Source organism: Columba livia, chromosome Z, assembly GCF_036013475.1.
Source record: "Columba livia isolate bColLiv1 breed racing homer chromosome Z, bColLiv1.pat.W.v2, whole genome shotgun sequence".
NCBI classification, from domain to species: domain Eukaryota; kingdom Metazoa; phylum Chordata; class Aves; order Columbiformes; family Columbidae; genus Columba; species Columba livia.
This window is the reverse complement of record NC_088642.1, coordinates 47,180,204-47,206,168: the sequence shown is the minus strand read 5'-3', so window position 1 is coordinate 47,206,168 and position 25,965 is coordinate 47,180,204. Positions and strand designations below refer to the sequence as shown.

Below are 25,965 nucleotides of genomic sequence, written 5' to 3'. Positions count from 1 at the left end.
ATTTTTTACAGTGGCGATTACACATATTGGAACGCAGCTGGCAGTGTGAGGGACGTTTTAGGTGCTTCATCTCTTGATAAGCGGCATCTACCTGACTTGGGTGAGGAGAATATAATTCAGGCCATGATCTCCTTAGAAACTTCGTATTTTTCTACCGTTTCCTGGGGATCCTGGGAAAGATTCATGAAGATTAATCCAGACTATAACTGTATTAACTGTACCAGACTCACCAGGACAAGAGAGTGGTTATGTCTTTATCCTCATAGAATTTTACCTTCCCTAAGTGATCGTTCCAGTCTTGTTTTTTTAAGCATAAACATTTATGTCATTATTGACCACCCCTATTTGCAGAAGAAAACGTCAAGATATATGTGCTAAATCTCAAAAATAATTAGCTTTATTTATTTTAGTCTCCCTCCCTTTTTTATATGTGAGGTTAGCAGTCCAGTTTTCCATTCACAACTCAGCCACTCTGAGCTGCTGCTTTATCCCTGCTACATGAAATGAAACTTCCCAGGCAAATACTGGGGCATAATTTTGCAGCAACACTCAAGCCCCATCCCTTAGCCATTCCACATGATAATCTGGGTGTGAGGGTAGGAAATGAAGAGCTTAGCCCAAATATTTTCTCATTCTGAAAGGAAAGCCCTTCCTGGTATTTGACATAATTATGATTCAGTGTAACTTCAGTGCCTGTTGAACAATCACATATCCATGGGAAATGTGACATTTTGCTGAAACACGCTTCGGTGCCACTGCTGGCACCTAACCTACTGGCTAAATGAAAGAAAACTACTGGCTTGAAAATAATATACTGTTTTCCTCTTAGGAAATACAGAGCCTATGGTTCTGTAGATTCTGGCTTTATTATCTTCTTCATGTCATAAGCATCCTAATTCTTGAGATACTGCATGGGACAGGACTCTTTTATTAGCCTTTTAAAAGAGGCAGATTGCCCAGGCTGTCTTGGTTACACTAAGGAATAAGGAGGAGCAGCTGGAATTCTGTATATTTTTAGTGGGCACAGCTGGGAAACAAACACCTGTAGGCTGCTCAAGCCAGCTAAATACTGCTGAAATACACCACAGAGCGCCAAAACACATACTTGACCTCGTGATGGACAGAGCATGAAAGAAGAACATGTGTTAGAAGACCAAAGTAGAAAGAAACAAGAAAATATAGTTGTTTATGGATCCTACTCTTTTATAAGAGCTTGGGTTCATACCACAGTTATGACACAGGTGAGACTTACAATGCCCAGTGTTGAAGAGAGTTGCCTTTGCAGTATTCTATGATACTACTTAGGGATCATCAAAGCTGGTATCATGATCCATTAGAGGAGGACACCATGCCAGTAGTGTATCAAAACAGGCTACAAAACAGAATTTATGCAATCAGCCTTAAATCAAACTGAGACAGTATGAAATTTGGTTAAAATAATCTGATACTTTATTTCAAAAATTTCAAAAGCAATGCATTAGAACATATGATTTAGAGTTTTAAGATTGCTGCTATATATACACATGAAATAATAATCTCTGGCAATCATTAATAAGATTAAGCAAACTATCTTTTAGTCAATATGTCTAACATAAAGTGCTGTAATGATTCTTTTTATGCTATATAAGTGATTATCCCCATAAAGTGTACAGATTTTCTCCACCTGTTGTTGATCTGCTGCTAATCATGTAACACAAGTTGGCTCTGTCTTCAGAATTAGACACTCCAAACAAAGGAGTATGGATAACAACAGAAATCTCAGCATTGATACTGGCATAAACCTTTTGGGTTTGGGTTTGTTTGGAGGGCTTTCTTCTCCTTTACTTTCTTTCATCTTACATTCTACCAGAAAAGTCCTCTGCAGAAGAGTTCTCTTTTCTTCCAACCACTGTCAAGCCTTTATTTCTTAAAATATATATTCAGAAGTATATATGAAATATAAACCACATTTAAAAAAAATATGTTACTGGTATATTTTCTCTCTCTAGAAGAAACTATTTGTGTCACAATGTTTACATGTTCTATCTTTTTTTACTATGTTTCATAGCACCTATCACTCATGTTCATTTAGTACTGAGAAAAACTATCAGACTCAGCATTTAGATTCCAAAATTTAAATAGATTTCAGTCACATTTTATAGGTCATTTACTTAGAAAGTGGTCTCAAGAGGTAAAATTTTATTAGTGAACAATAATGATCTAGTGAGGAAAGATACAAGACATATCTGAATGTAAATATCAAGCATTTAAAATATTATTCTGGATAAATATGTATAAATACTGGTAATATTACTGTTTTTTCATACAGTAGCTCATATAGACTGTCCCTTAATAGCCTATTATAGGTTAATTACAGTTTTATTTTCCCAGATAAGATCATCTCATGTACTTCTTTGGATAACAAGACATATGCTTTCTTAGAATTATCTAAAAAATAAAGAGGATCAGTAATTGTAGATGGATTAAAACCTTCATCCACCAGTCTAACTTTCTGTTGTTTGAATGTTCCCGTCATTTCCATTTTTTCCTAGAGAAGAAAGAAAGATTTATTTTTCAATAGAAGAACTTCTTTCCTTTTGCTTACATTCACATTAGTTTTTGAAAATCTTACTTGATGTAAGTTTAACACTGTTTATTCTTATTATGCTAGAAAACTAGAACTTTTGTGCTGCTATGGGCCAACACATGGTGGAAAAAGTTACTGCCCATTGCTTTTTGCATTGTTATGCAGTGTCTTATCAGTGTCTCACCTGCTCTAGCCCCAGCCTGCCCCAGACAATCTAGCTTCTTCATTTGTGTGCATTACAAAACTACACATCCTAAAGAACATGAGAGTAAAAGCTGTCATTATCAAGAACTTCTTACTGATAACACTCAGGATATTCTTTATATCTGTGATTTTTGTCACCTTTAATAAAGGGCTGAAAGAAACACATACTAAATCAGTCATACTCATACTCAGCCAGGTCCAAATAAAAGTTGGCCTTCAGCATAAATTTTATGTTCCCAGCTTGTTTTCAGTGTCCCTGTGTCCTTTGGAAAAGCAGTGGGAAGCATTGTAGTGAGACTGTTTTCTCTATCCTCCCTACCTCTTATCAGCCCCTCCTTTTGACCTCTCTCCATTATCTTCTCTTCTGTATTTTTTTTATGTATATGCAAAAAAAATCCAAAACAAAAAATGAAGTATTATCTCCAACATCTCAGAGAGCTATTGTATCTACTCCAGATCTACCTCCTGATTGTATCTACCTGATTTTGTTTGTCTAAGAAACATTCTGTCATCTTCCAAAGTATGATTACATGTCAGATGAGCTTGATAGGTTTTAAATTTTTTTCCTTGAAGTTTCACCCACTACCTTCTTTCTTGATTAACAGCAGCAGTACCAACAGCAATTCATCTGTAATGCAGGCATTTAATTTCTAATCAAGGTTCCAGATACTTGACATAGGCTACGTCCAAGAGTCAGATACCTTCTGCCCAGCATAAAGGATTTTTTGGTACATCTATATAGCAAATGTAGACTCAGTTCTCATAATTTCTTACACTGACTACTGCAACATTCTCAAGTGTAATTTTGCTTGTATCAGAATGCTGCTGCCAAGGGTATCTTCCTGGACTTATGAGACAGATGCATATATATTTCAAGGTTCTTCACAGTCTTTTTCTTTTCCCCTCTTTGTTCTGAATCAGTATGCAATCTCTGATTGGCCTAGGGAATGAACTTTCATAACTTCTCCTTTCAAACAATGATTTTTTTTTCTCATCTTCTCCGACTTAGGAGACTTCATTCATAAATATCTTAAAAAATATTTTTCTGTTTGCCTTTGTCATGATGTTTTCAAAATACGAGAAATTAAGATGCTGATCAAACTTCACTTATTGTGATGATCAGTATTGTATGTTTTCTGTACCCTCCTTTATTTTTTTTCTACACCTATTTAGTCTATTGTATTACATTTACATTTTAACTCTTTGCAGGAGGGACTATTTTTTTCCCAAACTGGACAGTTATGACAGCAGAGTACTAGCACACAGGGATCATTTTAGTGATTATGGTGGTGACAATAATAATGTCCATTTTTAATTCACCGTTTCAATTTACCTACTACCTTTTCAAATGCTTTAACTTCTGTCATGCTATTACATAGCAAATAACATTTCATTTATTGTGCACAATCACTGTCTCCTGCCTTAGATTTACTTTTCTCTTCTCTCATTTCCACTGAATAAAATGGATTTTAGATTATTTTCTCCAAATGTGATTATTCACATTTTACTATCTCAATCATTTTGTTTTCCCATGTTCATGCTACTAATCTCCTTAAATCCTTTTGTATGATCTCTTTCCTTACTCATTTGTACAATTCCTCCCATTTTAACAAAATCTGCACATTTTATTGACTTTTTGTGTAATTCCTTTCCCAGGAACCCATTAATGAAGACAGCAAATGGGACTAGTTCTAAAACTAATGAAGTTATACATGAACAAGCACTTTCTGTTATTTGTTTAGCCTTCTATGTTCAAATACATGTTTGTATGCACTGTGCAATAATTCAGCTTACCTGGACTCTTAAAAAAAGAGGACAAGCATAACTTGGTAGATAGGTCACTACTTGCTTATACATTTGCTCCAAGTCTAATGATGTGTTCTTCTTTAAAATAAGAGAGGCCATTCCTGCTTTTCCTTCATGATCTGGGGTAAAGGAAGCGAGATGAGAATTTTGAAACATGAATAAAGTTGACATGTTAGTGAGAAACCTTAAAAAACAGAACTGTAGTGCCTTAATAAACTGACAGTCATATCTTCTGAGTTTCAGTAAAGCTGGAAGATTACATTCTCATTTTATATGGTATTACATGTATTTGGAGATCACTCAAGTGATCAGTTAAGCAATAATGCTGAAAGTGAATGAGACATTCAAAACCGCCTGGACACATTCCTGTGTGATCTGCTCTGGGTGAACCTGCTTTAGCAGGTGGGTTGGACCAGATGATCTCCAGAGGTCCCTTCCAACCCCAACCATTCTGTGATTCTGTAATTTTCTGATTCTTCATGTTGTTCTTGGTTTTGTAGTATATATGTAGTTTATATATCTGTCATTTATGAGGCTAAGTGAAAAGGCAAATAAGTCAGAAGAATGTCTTCATACTTTTTACTTTAGAGTTATTTTGATCTTTACCTTATTGACATTTTATTTTGACACACAGATGTGTGGATTTTTCACAAATCCCAATTTAATAAATCTTTAAGCTTTTATTTAGATCATGTAGCTACCACAAATTCATGAAAGATAACTTTTCAAAAATATGCATCACTGCATACATATAAAAAGGCATGATTCACTGGCTCACTCACAATCTGGTGTTATTTTCACTATCTACATCTACGTTTTAGCTATGTATTAATCAGATGAATCAATCAGAAGTGATTCATAGGCTTAAAATATGAAATAAAAGAGCTATGAGGGTTAACAGTTAACGTAGGTGAAGAAAAACATACAGCTAAAGCTTACTTTACCTGGCACAGACACACCATACACATTTGCTTCTTGTATGAAGTCCAACATTACGATGACGTCAGAAACTTCTGTAGTTGCAACATTCTCCCCTTTCCATCTAAATAATGCAAAAATACTTTAATACCTTGAAAATATATGGAAACCTCCTCTTTAAAAAGCATTAACTTTAGTAGGAACTCCATTCATTTCAGACTAACACCTCAAATTTGTTATCACTTGTCATGCTGGTATATTGATCTGATTACCAGAAGACAATGCTTACAATTGAAATGGTACTGGATATTAGCTATCAGTATAAACCACAATGAAAGCTTATCATAATCTGAGAAAGTGTTTTTTAAAAACAGTCTTTACTATTTGATACATTTTTCTTCACTTCAGTATGTAATGTCCTTGCTCAAAGCAAAACCATCACTAGTCACTGTGCTTATTGGAAGGACTGTTCTAGGAGCTTCAGTTTCTATAAAATATTCTGGAAATTAGCTAATCAGCTGTATGGAAACACTTTTTACAAAATTAAGCCCCTATCATACACTTCAATATCATTATAAATTACATCACAGTAGTAATAAACTGAACAATTTTGGTTGAGAACAAATACTATAGAACAGTATTCTATTCTGCAAGTTCATGTTTTTATTGAAGAAATGTGAAAAGAAACAATTATTATACCTGAAGGTATCTCCAATCCTGTCCCAAAAATAAAGAAAATTCTCATGGTCTTGAACCATTAGGTCTCCAGTATTAAAATAAACATCTCCCTTCTTAAATACCTCACAGAGTAATTTCTTTTCTGTATGTCTCTTATTACCAGCGTAACCAAAGAAGGGGTTCTTCGCATTGACTTTGGAAATGAGAAGACCAGCCTCACCTATACAGAGAAGTTGAAAGAATGTAAACCTAAGGTATCATTTCACATTTCCTGTACTTTACATTAATAGTCATTTGGTACATATGATTTTACAGGACCAGGAATCAAGTTTGGCAGGCTTCAGTACATGAGACTCAATAATAAAAACTTACCTGTTTCTACTGCTTTGTGATTCTTGTGGTCACCTCTACATGCAAAGTGACCACAGAGACACAGTACAACTGAAATTATCAGCCTTTTGTATTTCTTTCTGATGACTTATCAAACAATTTTCTCCCAGAACTGCCACCTTTCAGTTGTGAGTTCACCAGCAGGTCTATTATACTCTCAAAGTGAACACTTCAAGTGGATATTATGTCTCACTCCCTATACCTTAAGAATTTTTATTAATGTGATATAGCCTCATTGCTTTCTCTTTGCAGTGGAATATAAAAAATTTAATATTTTTTTTTTCTAAAAAAATAGGAAGAGATGGGGATACGATTATCCTCTTATGCATGCAAAGTATCAGGGTGGTAGTTTGCTGAAAGTGGAGTAGTGATATGAACTAACCTTTTTGGAAGCACATTCTGAACAATAAAGCTTAAGAGTTACGTTACTTTGCATCAGAGATAAAAATTTTTAAAATAAAAATATATAACACTAAAAAATGTGTCCAAAGGGTATGCACAATTTTTAATTTAAGACTGCCTCCTCATAAGAGTTGTGCCTTCTTTCCATAAATAGGTAGGGTCTAAGGTGAAAGCGTTTTGTTCACTGGTAGTGCTCTGAAGACACAGGGCACAGGTAAGAGAACGTCTACAGATAAAGATAATACTTTTTAAGAGACTGACCAGTGTAACTGGAAAAAAATTAGACCAAGTGTCTAATTAGAGTACATGCACCCATCACAGGTTGATCCAACATCCCTACAGATAATTTTCTATAAAATTTCATGGTTTTGGGACAGTATCTTCCTGAAAGTGACCATCCTTGATTAAGACCTGTTAAAGAATCTCTTAACTCCTTTGAAAAGTCTGCTTCAGCTCCTTGGTAAAGCTGTCTATGTGATCTTTAATATGAGATATTTTTGCTTCACTTTCCAGGCATTAATTACAGCTGTTACCTTCCTAAAGTATAGCAGAGATGCTTCAGCACCTGATAAACACTTTGAAAATAGGTATAATCAAGAGATACCAGGTATTTGATAAGCATTTTGAAGAAAGCTATAAGCAAGCAACCCATTTATTCAAAACAAAATAAAAAACAAAAACAAACAAAAAACCACAAACAAACACAAACAAACAAACAAAACAAAAAAAAAAAAGGAAAAAAGAAAAGAAAAAGAAAAAATATAAGCTTTATCAACTCAGTCAGGAACACTTAATCTCTCAACGAAATGCATTGCTCTACTCCACCAGTTTTGTAGATCCCATAGGCAACCATCTCACAATGTTAGCTTCCTTAAAAAAAACACAGAGGTCATTATCTACAGATTCAGAGATAATATCACATCATCACATCTGAACATTGCTCTTCTGTGCATATGTCCAGGGATCTCCTAAGTTCTTCTGGTGTCGGCACTGGTATGTTTAAGAATGTGCTGTCTTAGATCAAAAATCATACTGCTTTTGTTAGAGCGAAGAGTAATAGTTGATGTTGGCATAGTACCGTAACAGAATAGCAAGGCTCCTTAAAAATTCTCTGGAGTATTTATATTACAGTCAAAAGACTACTATAGTCTATTAAAATACATACTTACCTTTCTTAACTTTTTCACACCATCCATGCTTATTTCTAATTGGTTCATCTTTTTCAAAATCATACTTGATTAAATCAAATGGGAAAAAAAGCTAAAAAAGGGAAAAAAAGATCATCAGTTATTCATCTACACAGTGACATCTGGTGGCAGCAAATATAAGCACAAAAATCTTTACTCCAGTCTTGCTCATCTGCATGTAGTGTCATTTAAAACTAAAAATACTCTGTATGTAAACTTACATAATTTCCTAGAGGTAAGAAACACCAAAACATTTTTATAATCTTGTAACTTTCAAAAGTCCTTTGTGAAGACATAGAACTGTAATTTTGTTAATTTTCTTACAAATAAGTTACAGGATCCATATATAAGTGGAACAGCCTACACAAGTCAGAATAATAGAAGTATATCTGGAATTTAATTGACATTTAATGATGGTGGCTGATATGAAAAGTGCTCTTGGGGTCTTCTGGCACCTGAAACAACTGGCAAAAACAAAGGCCTAAGTCAGATCAACTTGAGTGCCACCACACGGCACGCACAAGACAAACAAGTGATAGGGCCCAGTCAGCATGGGTTTACGAAAGGCAGGTCCTGCTTGACCAACCTGATCTTGTTCAATGACAAAGTGACCCGCTTAGGGGAAGAGGAGAAGGCTATGGATGTTGTGTACTTAGACTCCCGAAAGGAGGTTGCAGTGTTGAGGATGTTGGTCTCTTCTCCCAGGTAGCAAGTGATAGGACAAGAGGAAATGGTGTCAAGTTGCAGCATGGAAGGTTCAGATTCGAGATTAGGAAAAACTTATTTACAGAAGGGGTTCCATAGCACTGCAACAGGCTGCCCAGGTAAGTGGTGGAGTCACTGTCCCTGGAGGTGCTTAAAAGATGTGTAGGTGAGGCTCTTAGGGACAAGATTCAGTGTTAGATGTAGGTATGGTTGGATTAAATGACCTCAAGGGTCTCTTCCAACCAAATGATTCTCTAATTCTATGATCTACTTACAAAGGGAAATCTGCTTCATCTAGGGCTTCAGTCTTGCTTACCTAGCTTCAGTTCTTCCCTCAAGCTTTCACAGGCTGGTTTATGGTGAAAAGTCTTGGCGTGAGCACCAGCAGAATATGTACTTTCATGTTGTTTGACATGGTTATGTAGTTGTCCATGCTCCATAGTTATGTCAGGGTTAGTTCTGCATTTCTCTGAAATACCATTTGCCCTGGAGTTCTGACACTTCTGACCTAACTGACCTGCCAGTTATGTTTTACAGCTAACCTTCCTCTTATATAAGGATCACAGAGAATGTGGCTCTGAGTAAGGTGAAGAAGAGAGCAAGATGTTCTTGTCAACATCAGAAACCGCAGTACTTTTTTCCTCCAATATCCAGGGTCTAATTCTTACTTCATTTTTCTGCTGTGATATAAATCCAAATTAGGCCTTTGAGGGACACTGATGTCTTATCATATGCCTGACACTACACGGACCATTGTGTTTGCAGTTTTTATCCCAAGCTTGCCCAGCTTGGGATTCTGATTTTCCTTTTCTTATAGAAGTATATGAGCAATCTATTTAAGAATTAGTCAAACCAAGGATATAGAATTATCTTCACAGCACATAGAGAAAACAATTTTAAAAAATATTAATACATACCAGCCATTCTTCACAATAAAGAAATACAATATAATTTAAGGATAGTGTTATGAAAGTGATTGAAGTAAAGGGTAGAATGCTAAAACATAAACCCATTTGCTTTTCTGAAACTTATTTGAAACGCTTCTGTAGTAATATCATGACATTTTATTTCCAAGGAAGTCTGAATAAATAGCAACTGGAATAAAACAACAAGCGCACAATTTCAGGCTCATATGGACAAACTTGTTTCACTGAGTCTTTTCAGTGTCCACTACTGCATTTTTCTTCTACTCTAAGTCTGAAACAAAAAGGTATTTTTAGCAAAGAGACAAGGTCGTAACATTCAAAATAAAGTAATGATCCAAGCATTGGACACTTTTTGAATAAAGTGAAGGGTAAATTTTTTTTAAGAATTACAGACTATAGCATTTAACAAAGTCAAGAATTTGAGAGACAGAAAGTTCACCTTAGTTAGAAAATAATTGTATTATTATTGATGAAGAGAAAGGGAGGTATTAATAATAAACAGAATTCATTTTTTCTTAGTCTTTTCTTTCGGCTGTCTATGTTTAATTGCTGTTCTTTTTCACCTGCTTTTTTACATTGATATTTAATACTTTAATAGGCTTCACATGACAGACCCAACACAGTGAATAATATAAAGAATGAAATTACATAAAACGAAACATTCTGATACCCTTGTGTTTGATTAGAACAGCAGTGTGCCCCGTTCCATTCCATTTCCATCTGTTCATTCCTTCAGAGGACAATAGCTGTATCTTTTCCAAATATTAGTCTGTACAATGCATTATTTTATGCTGTTATAAATACTCAGAAATTTTAAATTAGTATCTGAGATAATTTAAAAACTGTTAAGACCTTTACTATCATTTTGCTGCATACATGTTTCAGTACCTGCAACTTTAGAATATTTACTATGCCTATTCCAGTTAGTTTTTTGAAATAATAGTCATGCTAATACATAATTAAAAGGAGAAATCACCACATATTGCCTTAGGCATGCATAGTGAAACTATGCCAATAGTGCAAAAAGCTGTCTCCATGCAAAACATGTAGTCTGGGTACATTTGTTTTATCTCATTATTTAAAATTTATTGGAAAAGAGGGCCTGAGCTATTGAAGCATTACCATATTATTTTTACATAGTACTGCATGCAGCATTCAACATTTTAATCTACAATTTACTGCCTAAAGAACCTCATAAATGTACTGAACAAAAAGCATAATTCATCTGGTTGAAACTTAAAATGAGTTGACCTGTAACATTACTGCCTGTTACTATGCTGCCTGAATGTTATTTAATAACAGCACCCCCCCACTCCCTCTCCTTTTTTAATTGACTGGAAATATGCAAGTTTAAATACTGTTTTGAAAACAGTTTTGAAATTCCTTAAGTTTCAGCTTAAAGTGAATGCTCACAGAACCTTCATCAGAGAACAAAGATAAGAAGCTATTGCTTTTTATTTAGTTATTTGTTTTAGAGATGAGATATTGCTGAATTCTCTAAGAGCAGATCTGTTTATAAAACACAGCATTACATTCAGTAGATTTAGTCCCAAACATCTTAAAAAGTGAAATGTAAGAAAAAAGGTCTGGAGCATACTATCATCATAGTTTACAAATGTTTTACTTGCAATGTTTTACTTATCCTGTAAAGAAGAGACGTATAGGTCCTCTGAATAGTTTTATTAGCCAAAGTAAACAAAACCAATAAAAAAAAAACCTTTTAAAGCTATGCTTGATATTAACTGAATCACCACATATGTAAAAAAAAATAGTATCAAATACAGTTGAAGGACCTTAGATTATTTTACCTCAAAACTAGTCAGAAGAGCAGAAACAACATTAATTAACTTAATTAACTTAAGAGCTTCCACTGCTTGGATCAACACAAGCCAATGTTCTTCCTGTGAATACACTCTTTCAGGGTTTTAAGATTTGCTTAAACCTAACTTTATTTACTTTGAAACTTAGAAATATCTCTTCTGCCACTTAAGCTCTATGACTGTGTGAAAAAAATGCACAATAGTAATTCTGTGTTGCTGTGTGAAAGACAAAACTTTTTATATGTTGAAATTATTTATGATTTGTTCTAAGATTTAAATATTTCTCACCTCAAAGCTGATTTTGATCCATACAGTTTTGAGTAAGATAGATTGTAAGATCATAACGTAAGATTGTAATAGAAGAAAATAAGTAATAGTTGGAACACTTATGCTTAAAATAATAAAATTACATTTATAAATTAATTTTGGAATATTTTTTCTACATGCTAGGGTTTTGTAGGTGTACTTGCTATGGGTTATTTTTAGCCCTTCTTACAACCTTCCTTGGATCTCATTAGTCTCTCCCACTGCAAGTTCTCTGGCATCACTCAGAATTTATTGCAGTGTAAGAAACGAGATTTATATATACATTTCATAGACATGACTGAGACTCTCACAGATTTTTCCCATTTACATAAATACACACTATATATATATATATATATCATATAAAATAAAACTAATCGTTAATATTAACTACATATGTATGCCAGATGAAAATATTAAGCAGCAATTTATTATATTACTATGTTAATTGATACACTACCTTATTTTTAAAACATTTTAAGTTTTACCATCTATAAAGCTATTCAGAGGCTTCTACTTTTCTGTTCATTTGCTTTACATGAATATTATTATTGAAAGATTTATTCATATACCACAGCCATGCTTTCTAATACATGAGTATAGTGTGAAAATGAAGACGTGCAAAAAAGAGCACTGCCTTGAGTTAACATATCACACACAGTGGCTTCTTGGATGTCTGGGAACTGCTATAACATTCATCTGTTTCTTCCTCTTAACTTGTGTCTTCCAAATTACTTATGAAAATAAATGTGTTATGTAGAACTTCAATATTGATAACAAGTATTTGTGCCCAAACATTGGCAATTACTGTCAGAAAAGTTACTTTGCTCATTCTGAGAGCTTAATTTGTCATTTAAAGTTGTAACCTTTGTCTGCATTTCACCTTTAGAAACTGTGCCATTGCCATTACCTACAATAGATATGCCTTCCTATTTGTTTTCCTTTTTCCCTGCTAAAAATATACTTTGAACCTACCTGCCTAATGCCTGTATGCATGGGTTTTATACTGCATTTGCTTCCTTCTGACTGTGCAAATATGCCAGTAGAGAGTAAGTTTCTTCTTTGTCCTTCACTGTACCACACGCATGAACACACAGGACTCTTCTCCTTTCTCTATTACCAGTTTACTAAATAAGTGTTTAGGAAATCCCTGGAGAGTATGTCTAAAGGTATCTCCTCATATCGTCCCATATGCCAAAAGAACAATATTTGAAAAGTTGTAGCATTTCCGTAAAGAAAGAAAAAAAATGGGAATTGTATGGCTGGGCTTTGCCTGTGCCATCCTCTGCTTTCCAGCAGGATACAGTCTCCCTTTCCAATTTCAGATTATTCGTGGGTCAGCAAATCAGAAACAAAGCTGCTCTCCTTTACATTTTGCTAGATATCCAGTGGGTGCCATTCAGACTGCAGTAAACCAAGCACAACAGCTACACTTTAGAATGCATTGTTTAATAATCTGTAACCTATAAAATGTATTTAAAAAAATGCAAAACAAATGCCTGAAATAAGTAAAAATGAACTTTTCTATTGCATTAAAATAGTTTCATGGTACTTACAGATTTCAGAGTAATCAAAAATACCAATAAAAGGTCCCCAAACTTAAGCATTTCATAGAAACATAGAACAATTTTGGTTGGAACAAATGCATATTTTATATATATACTTTTTTTAAAAAGCAAAAATAACAAAGTGTGTCTTGTGGTATTTTTAACACTCTTTCTCTCTCTTAAACTCTTACAGACGTTTCTGAAACTGCACTTTATCTAAATCCTTGTTCATGTCAACACTACTCTGCTTCAGCATACGAGGGAGCTAGCTGCTCCTGCAAACATGCGCCGTGAAGCAGACTGAGGGAACTGCCAGCCCGAGGAGCTGCACTGGTGACAGAAGCAGAGCTCCAGCAGCCACCAGATTGCAGAACTGTTAACCTGAGACATGTAACTATGGTAATATCATTAATATGCCATGTAGTTCCATGGACACAAATTCTTTCAGAGAGAGACTGTGTATGTTGCACAACCAAAAATGCTATGGATCAAAACATACTATTTATTAAAAAGTTCCCGATGGAGCTTTGGAGTAGCCTCTGAAACCTCCTTGATTTGGAAGAGATTTGGGGCAGTTCTATTTCCACATAAAATGGGTCACATAATCTACCCACCGACCTGGCTAGACAAACCATGCCTGTGGAACAAAGGTGAGGCAGTTTGTCACTGCACTGAATTTGGTTTTTGGTGACAACCTTCATTTTTTCCTCAGACTTCACACTGATAGAATGCCAAATGTATATACCCTGGGGGATGGTCTGGGCGTCAGTACGCCCCAGGCCCCTTGAAGAATGGCAGTAGCTAAATATTGAGGCTGCTTACAAATAACGTGCTTTAGCTACTTTCCTTATGACAGAAACTAAGGAAATAACTGAAGACTTACTATAGATTTATTTCTAGGGAAAGAGAGTACTGAAAAAGACAGAATAAAATTGATTTCAAGCTGAGCCAAATGGAATGAATAGCTTTTTCTGGTTCATAAAATATCTTATGGTCTTTCCATATTCATACTCAGTAAGCAACGGGACAATCCATAATTATCTTAGCAGACTATACTGATGTTTCCATTGACTCTAACAGTTCCAACTTGGAAGAGTATATAAATTACAGAAAAGATGTCTAGGGAGATCAAGTATTCAGTTACAGCTCCATTTATTTTTTAATTGCAGTTTGCATGAGCTATTTTTTCTCTCAGTCTGCAGTGACTGAGTCAAATAATGAATCCAGTTCTTAAAGAGGAAAAGGTAGCATGTTTCATGTGCAAAAAAACCCCAAATTCTAATTCATCTTGGAAACGCAAACAGAATATGTTAATGACATACGAAGTGCCGAAGTGCTATTAATACACGCAAAACCCCCACACTACTTAATTAAAAATAAAGATAATTAAACCAATAAATAGGTAATTTCAAGTCTAATCCTTTATCTGCTGTAACCTTTACATGGTATTTCCAAAAGGTTAATGACTTATGACAACACTCTGTCAAAAGTTCTGAAATACTGAAACTTGTTTTTCAGATTTGGAATAAATATATAATTATTAAGAAAAAAAACAAAAAACAAAAAACAAAAACCAAAAACAAACAAACAAACAAAAGGCATGTAGCTTTAAAAAGTCTGAAACAAAAATTAACATTAACTCTTAAGGCTCCTGTGCACATACTGCTCCCTAAATTCCAGATTCTCGATTTCCTGTAGTGGATCTTTATCCTTCTAGAGACATCCACCAGCGCCAGATGTCCACCATGCATCAGTCATGCAGAACAGAGAATCAGCAGAGTCGGTCTGGTTGAATTCCTGAGCTCTCAACAGTTTCTGAAAAAGACACTAGCTTTTGTGGTGTTTTTTTGAGTGTTTCCATCCCCTTCCTGAAGTCTGGGTTCCTATCCCAGAAGTGAAGAGTGTAACATGGGTCTGTGGTGATTGTAACGTGGTGATGGTGTGTCAAAGTTGTGGACCTTGGAACATACACTGCCTATAAACCTATTTGCACTTCACCAGAAGATACCTCTGATGTATTTCCAAACAATATTTTAACGTTATTCCCTGAAAAAAAGTTTTGTCAGGACATTTTAGTATCAGTTCTCCTCAGAAGAACAAATTACACTTAAGTCAGCAGGATTTATATATACAGACAGATATCTCAGTATAGATAGGTATCTCAATTAATTTGCAAATTCTAGGCAATGCACATAGTCCTCTTTATTTCAAGAACAGTAAAAATTGGTGTAAACGTCTTGAATATCTAGTCTCCTTGCTGGAAAGCCTAGCTAAATAATCTTTCATATTATTAGCTAAAGCTTGCAACACGTTGATTACTGACTTCTCAACCCATTTAGGAGATGGTATTAATATGTCACAAAGAGAAAAAAATCTATCTGTGAATTTTGAGGTGAGATAATTTCTTCTTCATTTACTCAGAAGGATGTCACACAGCCACCCTGTGTAATATAAATAATATGTATTCCTCTTCCTCAACTTTGTCAACAGTGTCAAAGCTGATTAAATACAACACAATCATATAAGCAGTGAAAAAAACTTTTGGTTTTTCTAGTTTCAATAACTTAGAACAAACCAAATAAATACAGTCGACTTAGTAGAAAAGGGGCACAGAATTTTTAAATTAATACCCTTGGCAAGTATTGTCCGTCACAATTACTCAACAGTGATTATATTTCTATTGTTTTATCTTTGAAATTTGTGAATAACGATACAGACTAGGTGTAAAGTCATTTGAGTTAATTATGTTTAGTTGCAGCTAGGTATAAAATATCTCTTACAGTTATATCTGCCTATATGTTATTTTATTTACCATTAATTCCCATTTGTGTCAAATATTTACATAGTAAAATGCAATATAAATACACTGTATTAAAAAAAGCTCTAAATATAAACTGTAGAACACTGTCAGAACAAGACACGTGTATGTTTATTTCATGACAATGAGTTCTGAAGTATTAAAACAAACCGAAGTAATACTTGGAACCTCCTCAAAACTGTCAGAAGAAAGGCAAGGCCTTTTTGACTCTTGTGTATTTTAAGAAAAATCTGTGTGCTACTGCTGAAAACATAACTGGGTTCAGTGCTAAGCACAAACTGCAATACTTTGGCAGCCAAGATTTTACAGAGGGTCAATTAAACTTGCAGTAGCTAAGTTAGAAAATTTGCCGTGGACTTATGACTGCAGCCCCACGTCCTGTGGTCAAACTGAAAAACACCTTTACATTTGGCACTTCCTTTACAAAGTACAATGTAAATAAATAGTCACCTTATAAAAGAAATTGGTGCGTCCAACAGATCCAATTTTTCCTGTGTGGTTCATGAAACAAATGTTTCCTTCAGTAGCACCATAAAACTCACAGATCTTAATAGCACCAAATCTGTCTAAAAATTCTCTCCACACATCATTTCTTACTCCATTTCCAACCGCCAGTCGGACTTTGTGGTTCTTTTCTCCTTCCTTCTGTTAAAAAAAAAAGAAAATAATAGTTTAAAGTATAATCTACTGATAACCTCATTTGATTGTTGCATCTACTGTGGGAAAAATGTACTTTCTTCAAATATATCAAGCATAAACAACAGAAACAACAAACCACCACCAACAACAACAACAATTAAGAAGTTAAAGAAAGCTGGCAGAGGTGCCTACAGCTACACTGCAGCAAACTGCAAACAAAACCTTACTATCTCGTTGAGCAAGCAAATTATTTCCTAAATAATGACTAAATTAATTTATATAAATGCTTCCAAATTGTAAAAGTTGTATCATCTCAGTTTTTTTCCACTCAGAGAAATTAGAAAACTGAAAGACAGGAATTATGTCTGCAAGGTATTAATGTCAACATAGACTAATGGTTACTTTCTTGTGTCTTCAGATTGATTATAAGAAACAATCAGATTTCACACACTCGTAATATCTGTTCCATCCCACACATTACGTATGAGTTACCTTTTGTATTTCTTTCAATATTAAGACTTTTCCAATTTTGTTCATTGTTACTTGGAATACATTATTCCTTTGTGATCTTGAGTCTTAACTGTTGTCAACTCCCATGTTTTATTACAAGAAACACAATAGTATGTGTTGACCCAGTTCAGTGAGACCAATTTTATGAATCTGTTCTCAAACCTTGCGATTGCATGGAGCACCTTTAAAATACAATTATTTAAGTATCAGAAAGCAGAAGATCCGAAATGTTGTTTAGTTTTTTAATTTCACCTATTTTAAAATACACTTCCTTTCTAATCATTGCAAGTGGCAATACAGAATGTCTTAGAAGTGAGACAGCACAAAATTAACAAAGGTACAGTTTGTTACCACATACATTTAGAACCCCATAGCACTCTGGTATCGCAACACTGTATATACCTTTATATGTGCACTTAGACAAATGTATACAAACACCTCTACATATACATATACACATATTCACACCATATATATGTGTGTGTGTGTGCATAGATATACACATCCATATATATATACCAAAGAAAGCAGATAGTCCTTATTTTCTGCTCTTCTATCCTTGTTTCCTTTTCCCCTCCCAACGCTAATCCAGTATGAATTAGGTATGTCTTTATAGTGAAAATACATTTTACCACCTTTAATCTGGCTTAAAAGTATAGCAAGTTATTTCTGCGAAGAGATCTGGTCAGCCAACTGAAACAAGAATCTTTAAATATTTTGTATGTTAAAAACATTTAACCTTCTACTGAATACATAGACGGGAGTGTTCCTCAGAGGCTTATGTCATGGTGAAATTCAACTTTTCATGTGGATCATGAAATCTCATTTCTATAACAAAAACTGCAAACACAGTGAAATGTTAAGCTCCTCCTCTACATCACAAAGAAGGACCAGTCTTTTTTCTTCCCTCTTCAAAACCGGTAACTCATAGAATGATAAAAAATTCCTTTATTGAGCCTCAGATTCTTTCTGCTGGATATCAACTTCTTTTGCTGAAACGATTCAGCAAGGAACTCACCTATTTCACTAGATGCAGATAGGTCTTACAGTATGAGGCATCAGTCTGCTATTTTACGTCAAAACTACATCACTGACCATCCTCCCTTGGTCACTAACCATTCTGTTTCTGCAATAATCCAATTCTTTGCTTTTCACTTCTCCTCTCCGATCTTACTTTGGATGCAAAAATCACTTTGGAACACACAAGCACATACTTTACTGATTTAATGATAAATCATTAGTAACAAGTACTGCATTACATAGTACAACAAAACTGACTGTGGACATAGCCTGGAACAAAGTGCATAAAAATTACCCATAGGTGTAATTTTTGGAGTGGTTTCTTTTTTCAATTTCAGATGCAATGTCGCAATGCAACAGTGCAGATTTTCATATAACTGAAATAATAATGTCTGTTATACTAGAAATTCAAAATCATTATACTGTCAAAAACAACAAAAGTATTCCTTTTTTAAGAGAAAGTGTTTCAGTGCTACTTTGAACTTCATCAGGAAAGATTTCAACTCTTTTTCTCCCCTAGAAAATTGTCCTCCATCTTCAGTCAGCTCAACTTAAAACTTTTCAAAGTGGGTTATTTTGCTTACAGTTTCATTGCTAAACTGAAATTAACATGTCAGTAACTGAACTGCAGTCACCCCTTGCTGACACCGCTGAATTATTCAAATATACTGCCTCTGCTAAGACGAAAAATAGCATACAAGATTCTTTCACAGAAATCCTTTGTTCCACAACGAACGGAAGAGATAAATACGTGTGTGTATATATGCAAACACTAAATGGGTCATTCATCAGAATGGGAACATACAAAATCTCTAGAGATCCAAGTTAATAAACAGGCAAGTTTGTTTCCATTATTTATATTTTAAGAAAGATAAAAGCATTGATGGCTGTTTGCTGAAAAGACAGAAACTAGGAAACAATGACCTACATATATTATGGGGTTTTCTTGTTTGTTGTTTTTGTTGTTGTTTTGTTTTGTTTTCCAAAATGACAAATATAGCTACTTCACTACCTTCAATCACTCATGTTATTTTGGCTGATTTATACTACTACAGCACAAAGTTGTTTCTCTAGTGGAAAAGATGGCAGCTGGCAGCTCATGGCCTGGATGGATAAAGAACTGGCTGGATGGGTGGGCCCAAAGAGTTGTGGTGAATGGAGTCAGATCCAGTTGGTGGCCAGTCATGAGTGGTGTTCCCCAGGCTCAGTATTGGGGCCAGTTCTGTTTAATCTCTTTATCAATGATCTGGATGAGGGGATTGAGTACACCCTCAGTAAGTCTGAAGATGACATAAAATTGGGTGGGAGTGTTGATCTGTTGGCGGGCAGGAAGGCTCTACAGAGGGATCTGGACAGGCTGGATCATTGGGCTGAGGCCAATTGTATAAGGTTCAACAAGGCCAAGTGCTGGGTCCTGCACTTGGGTCACAACAACCCCAGGTAGCGCTACAGGCTCAGGGAAGAGTGGCTGCAAAGCTGCCTGGCAGAGAGGGATCTGGGGGTGCTGACTGACAGCCAGTTGAACATGAGCCAGCAGTGTGCCCAGGTGGCCAAAAAGGCCAACAGCAGCCCGGTTTGTATCAGGAATAGTGTGGCCAGCAGGACTAGGCAAGTGATTGTGCCGCTGTACTCAGCACTGGTGCAGTCGGACCTTGAATACTGTGTTCAGTTTGGGACCCCTCATCATAAGAAGGACTTTGAAATACTAGAGAGAGCTCAGGGAAGGGCAATGAAGCTGGTGAGGGGCCTGGTGCACAAGTCTAACAAGGAGCAGCTGAGGGAACTGGGGCTGTTTAGCCTGAGGAGAAGGAGGCTGAGGAGAGACATTATCGCTCTCTATAGCTACCTGAAAGAAGGTTATAGCATGGAGGGTGTTGGTCTCTTTTCCCAAGTAGCAAGTGATAGGAAGAGAGAAAATGGCCTCGAGTTGCTCCAGGGGAGGTTGAGATTGGATATTAGGAAAAAATTCTTCCCAGAAGTGGTTGTCAGGCATTGGAACAGTTGCCTGCATGTGTATTCTTAGTCTGCTTTGACAGCATATTTCCTAGTTAACACTTCCTTCACTAAAAGCTGTATTTCCTCAGAGTATCTCATTTATGAAGGACTCAGCACTTTGCCCTACTCAACTATCACAAATAAGTGCAAATAATGTGTGTTCTGTGATAATTTGCTTGGTTTTATGTTTCTGAATGTGATTAATAGTTTTCTATAGATAATTAGAAGGACAGATTTTAGATAGCAGACTGTTAGAACACTTTTCCAAGATTTAAAAAAAATGTCTATTTATTCATTTTCCTGAACTGCGGTTTTCTTTTCTTAGAGAGTGATTCTGAAATAAAATGGAAATTGAATCTGTATACACATAGTAAAGTTGAAACATTTTTTTCAATGCTTTTTGAAGCATTAACAAGAACTGTTTTTACCTCACACCTGGACTTTTCTTCAGTTCATTCTGCCAAGATCTTTGAACTGTATACCAAATATCTGCATACTTCATAAATCAATTTCTGGCACACTATTTCTTCATTTTGAGTGCTTTCTTCATTTGTATAGTAATAAGTTGACAAGTCAAGATCTGCCTTATTACACTGAATACCACATACTTGGGATTCTTCATCTGCCAGCCTTTTCTCCTTAAGTGTTCTTTGGAAACTATGTGGATTATCTACTTGATTAAGTTGTTGATAAAAGAAATGCCTTTTAAAGTGCCATCAACAGTATATTAGTTGGTGCGGGAAGGATTCATGACTGGGGCTATATAAAAATTTACTTAGCAGCTGCTTTAAAAGAATAAACCCCCCGCCCTGTTCTTTGTCCCACTTTCACCATTTCTGCAGCAGGAAAAGCCAAATAGAGAGAAATAAAGGCAACCCCAAGCAAAGGAGGCACAAAGTGTTTCTTGCATTACGGCCTTGATGAAACTAAAAGCAATCTCAGGACTTGAGAAATGCAATATAAATATAAAATATAATGGACACACAGGATTTACATTGATGTATTTACAAGGCATATGTGTAACAACACATTCACCAGGTCTCTATTAGCCCTGAAAAGAAGGACGTAAGGTAGTTAGTAGTTAGTAGACAGACTATAAGATGAGAGATATCCTACTGCCATGATGATGACAGAAATAATTAATTATTCAAGACACATGCTTATGTTTACTTTTTAGTAATGCCTAATTATAAATCGTTAATAGATTTTTTTGAGCAAAATACATACACCAATTTAAAAATACAAGTAAAGAAAACAGGAAGAGTACTGAAGAGGTCCACCGTAAGAAAGGAACAGAAATTCTAGGAACTTTCTTCCGATTCTGGAACTGGTTGTTTACTATTTAGTATACATCACTCTCACCACACTTTCATTAATCAAGCTCCTGATAATCTAATAGGATTAGATTCTAAAAGGAGTTTTCTTCCTTTAGCTCTTCTAATAGGAAATATTTTGTTTAGCTGTACTTCTACTTCCTCAGAAAATATCTAAAAAAAAAAAAAAAAAAGAAGAAAAAGAAGTCATTTTTGTCTGAGTTCCATCTAGTAACATGAAGTAGATAGTTTTATTTAGATACCTGTATTTTTGGTGATTGCCCCAAGAGCCCACAAGTCAAAAAGAATTACGGAAAACTTTCTAAAGGTCAATTCAGAGAATTAAATTAAGGCACGCACAGGTAATTTCTTGCACTCATTATTGCACACAGTATTCTGTAAGCAATATGATGCTTTCCTTTGTAAAAGTACGATTGCGATCTGTAGGTTTCACTATCAGGACATTTGTTGCATTGCTCCACTATCTTAACTCAGAAGATGAGTATCTAAGAAATGAAGTCGGAATGAAGGAAATTGATCAAGTTATATGACCTCTTAAAGACTCAGAAATGTTTTGAGCCATCATGCTACAACCAGTAGGTGACATTGCAACTAGTATTCAGTGCTGTTTTCGGTATGGAAAACCAATGCTTCCCAAGGCCAAAGGAACCCTATAAACATTATAGAAGACTTCTTCAGTAAGAAAACCTGGAAACCTTTACCATTATTCCCGGGCAGAATGAGGAAACAGGCACAGAATCATTCTGTAGATGGAGTCCTAGAGAGGTATGCCAGTACCTTTAAATATCAGAAAGTAGTAGCAAAAATGGATAGGATTATAATCTGTTCTTAAACCTAATTTTTAAAAATAGTGCTGTTTTCATAGTCATGGCAGTTTAAAGCACAAAGTTTATTGTGAAACATTTTAATTAGATCAACTGATAAAGATGGGAGTTAAAAATACAAGCTTTGAAATCCCAGGTCCATTTTTAAGCTTCATTCCAGATGTGCTGAATACATTATTAGTCTAAAAATTCTATTTTCTCTAACTGCACGTACAGTGTTTAATTCTCCTTTTAGACACTGTTGATACTGTAGTAAATCAGCAACAACTTGGGTTAAGAATAATATCTGCTTACAACATACACGGATGGTCACTTTTTTTTTAAACAGGTTACTAAAAGAATAAATAAGTTGCTAAATTCCCCTCAGTAAATAAAATTTCAATGACATACAGAGATTTTTCAGAGAGTTCTAATGGAAGGTACAGATGTGGTTGTCTGTAACTGTGACACATTTACTGGTTTACGGTATTTAATACAATGTTTATGCTGAAAACCTAGAAGGGTCTTGATAAATTTCCATTAGTAAACAATTTCCATTACTGAACATGAATTGAGCTAAACTTTAAGGATAATAAAATGTAATGTCAAGTAAAACCTGCACTGCAAATAAATGCCTCCTGATTCTGTTTTCCTTCCTTACCTGACTACCAAAATCTGTTTCTAGGTGGGAGACAGTGGGACACATATAAACCATGTTCTTACACCCTTCACACAACACTTCAGTGAGCAGCTCGGAAAGAACGGTTCATTCGGTTTTCTCATCCCAGCAGCACTGACCTCCTTGTTTTCTCCTTCTAAACTTTTATTGTTCTGACACAGAAAAGTTTTAATAAAATAAATCCTTAAGCTCTCCTTCAGAGAGCTTAATCCCATCCAAAGAAGCCTGGGCCAAACTAGATCTAGTAGAGAGATCAGCTTGCTTCAGTTTAACAAAATAAAGTCTGAAAGCTGATATACATGGTCTTATACCCAAGTATAAGGTATACCTTACTTACACCCAAGTAAGGGTACCCTTAATACCCTCAAGGAAAGAGGAAATGTCACTTATGCCAAAGGATAACATTGTCTCAAAGCCAAATGGACATACAACAGGACAGATATTGAAAGAAAATTTCTAAGCAATTATATAAGTAATTGTGAAAGACTTTGAATACAAGTAGACATGAACTCCGGTTTAATAGAGATGTCACCAAGTTCATGCAAAGTTCAGACAATTAATGTCATAATGCATGACAGCTTATGAGAGTAGAATACAAGACACAATGATCAAGAAAACATTTCTAGCCCCTGTTTGTAAACCACTTCAGTATCCAGGTCTCCTTTACATGAAAGCAGGAAAGAGATGCCGTATAACCATTCATATCTTTCCAAAAGCTTCAGAACGCAACAGATATTTTTAAATAGTTCATTGTCATTTTGGTAATTAGTTGGACCAAGGGTTGGACTCGATGATCTCTGAGGTCTTTTCCAACCCAGTCGATTCTGTGATTCTGTGATTCTGTGATTTGTTCAAATTTGAAATAAATCTGCAATTGCATTATGAAGATTTTGTATACACTTTATATGTTAAATTTTAAATGTGTTGCAACCTCCAAGGAAAATATATCCACAGATTAGTAGAGAAGTATTTCCAGGGCCTTTGCTTAGAGAGGAAATAGGTAGTTATGCTAAGCCATACTTCTGAAACGTCACAGATCACTGTTAACAGAGACTTCGAGCAATGTCAGCCAGCAAGAATAAATTATTAATTTGTTTAATATTCTCTGTCACTGGAGCAGTCATGCTAGTATTTTAGAGCAGGATCCATTTTGTAGTTACTGATTGCGGCTAGCCATCCATGCTGTCTCTTGTACTTTCACTATGATTAAAAGAATGCAGAAAAAGGGCTTGGAAGAGGACAGGCATGAGGATTACTCATTTATTTAGGAACCCAGCAAAATCTATGAACATCACATAATGCAAGGTCTTTGCACTCATACTTAAGCAAAAAAAGACAACTTCCTTTTCTAACAAATGTTACTTCCAGACAATGGATTACTAAACCAAACTGGATGGAGAACAGGCTTCAGAAAAATTCTACTGTAAAAGAGTCTTCGAGAGCTCTTGCAGATGTCAGTGGAAGGCAAAATGATCAAACAAGACAAAGCTAATAAAGAAAGTTAAGCCAAGAGTCTATGCTACCACAGAGACTTGCCAAAAGTTCTGTTCAAAAGCTATGACATAGAATATATCAATGCACCTTTCAACTATTAGAAACATACAATTTATTTCAAGTTTAGTGTTAAAGAAACATGAAGCACTTAAGATAATTGCTATGGTTTTAAAATGTGTTCATTAGAAGGGCTTAATAGCACTCTAGCCTTGAGAACACTGCCATCATAATACCTACACAGACCTTTAAAACTTGTATTAGCCATATCTTTCTCATGCTGTCAGTATATATAGTAGTAATAAGTTAATGAAAGATAGATAACAACTTGGCAAATTACTTTACGAACTTGAAAAATAATGGATTGCATAACATATTTTAAAGCCTTCCATTTATTTATGTGAACATGTTTATTTTCCAGTTTTAACATGACAAATAATTACTATTTTTCTTCAAGTACCTAACTGTCAAACTGATCCATTTCATAATATCAATTTTTGTTGATAAGTTACATGAGGTTTGTCTTTAGCCAGCTAGCAAAAAAAAAGCCAAAAAAAACCACAAAAACCTGAAGCCTCACCAGGCAAAGAGTTTGGACATGCCAGCTCCTAGAAAGTAGGCACTTAAATTAATAAACAGAAAGGTTATATAGTTAATAAATAGTTAATAATGGTATAAGCATAGTATATAAACAGTTAATGATGACATAAGTAACTTTATTTGGAAAACTTAAAACTTCTTTAACTTTATGATGGCTTGGTAAGAATTTAAAAATAAGTTTGTTTTACAAAGTGAAGAATATTAATCTATAATTTTTGCTTTAAGATACTGAATGGAATAAAATAGTAAAAGAAAATGCCATGCTTTAACTGCACAGTTGTTAAAGTACAGAAAGCAGAACAATTAATATCTGAGGCTTCAGACACCACAAAAGTTGTCAAGTGTTGGAGAGAAGGGAGATAACTTTGGGGAAATCACGTTAGCCTACAATGAAGAAAAATAAAAATGTATAATATAAAACCTAGGCCCTTCATTTGTTTTGTTTTTCTTTGTAGTCTTTAACTTGACTTTTCCTTATCCTGTAACCTTTTGTTCATTGTATGATAAAAAGGAAACAAATAAAATCAAACAAACAAAACCAAACCAACAAATAAAAAACACCAAATAAAAAAGAAACAGAGACAGAAAGGGATCATTATTCTGGTTTCACACCACAGCCAG

At 35.0% G+C, this 25,965-nt stretch overlaps 1 protein-coding gene across 1 annotated transcript in view; it reads right to left on the bottom strand.

Annotated features, from left to right (window-relative positions):
• Window positions 1–1,426: 1,426 nt before the first annotated feature.
• The window catches only part of SLC27A6 (solute carrier family 27 member 6), a 39,146-nt gene continuing 14,607 nt past the window's right edge, over window positions 1,427–25,965 (bottom strand). Inside the window, exons 5-10 of the mRNA XM_065045712.1 lie at window positions 16,724–16,918; window positions 8,134–8,224; window positions 6,194–6,392; window positions 5,521–5,618; window positions 4,565–4,695; window positions 1,427–2,527 (exon numbers count right to left, since the gene is read on the bottom strand). Coding sequence (XP_064901784.1) covers window positions 2,351–2,527; window positions 4,565–4,695; window positions 5,521–5,618; window positions 6,194–6,392; window positions 8,134–8,224; window positions 16,724–16,918 — 891 coding nt within the window. The 3' untranslated portion in view covers window positions 1,427–2,350. The remainder of the gene's footprint in view (window positions 2,528–4,564; window positions 4,696–5,520; window positions 5,619–6,193; window positions 6,393–8,133; window positions 8,225–16,723; window positions 16,919–25,965) is intronic.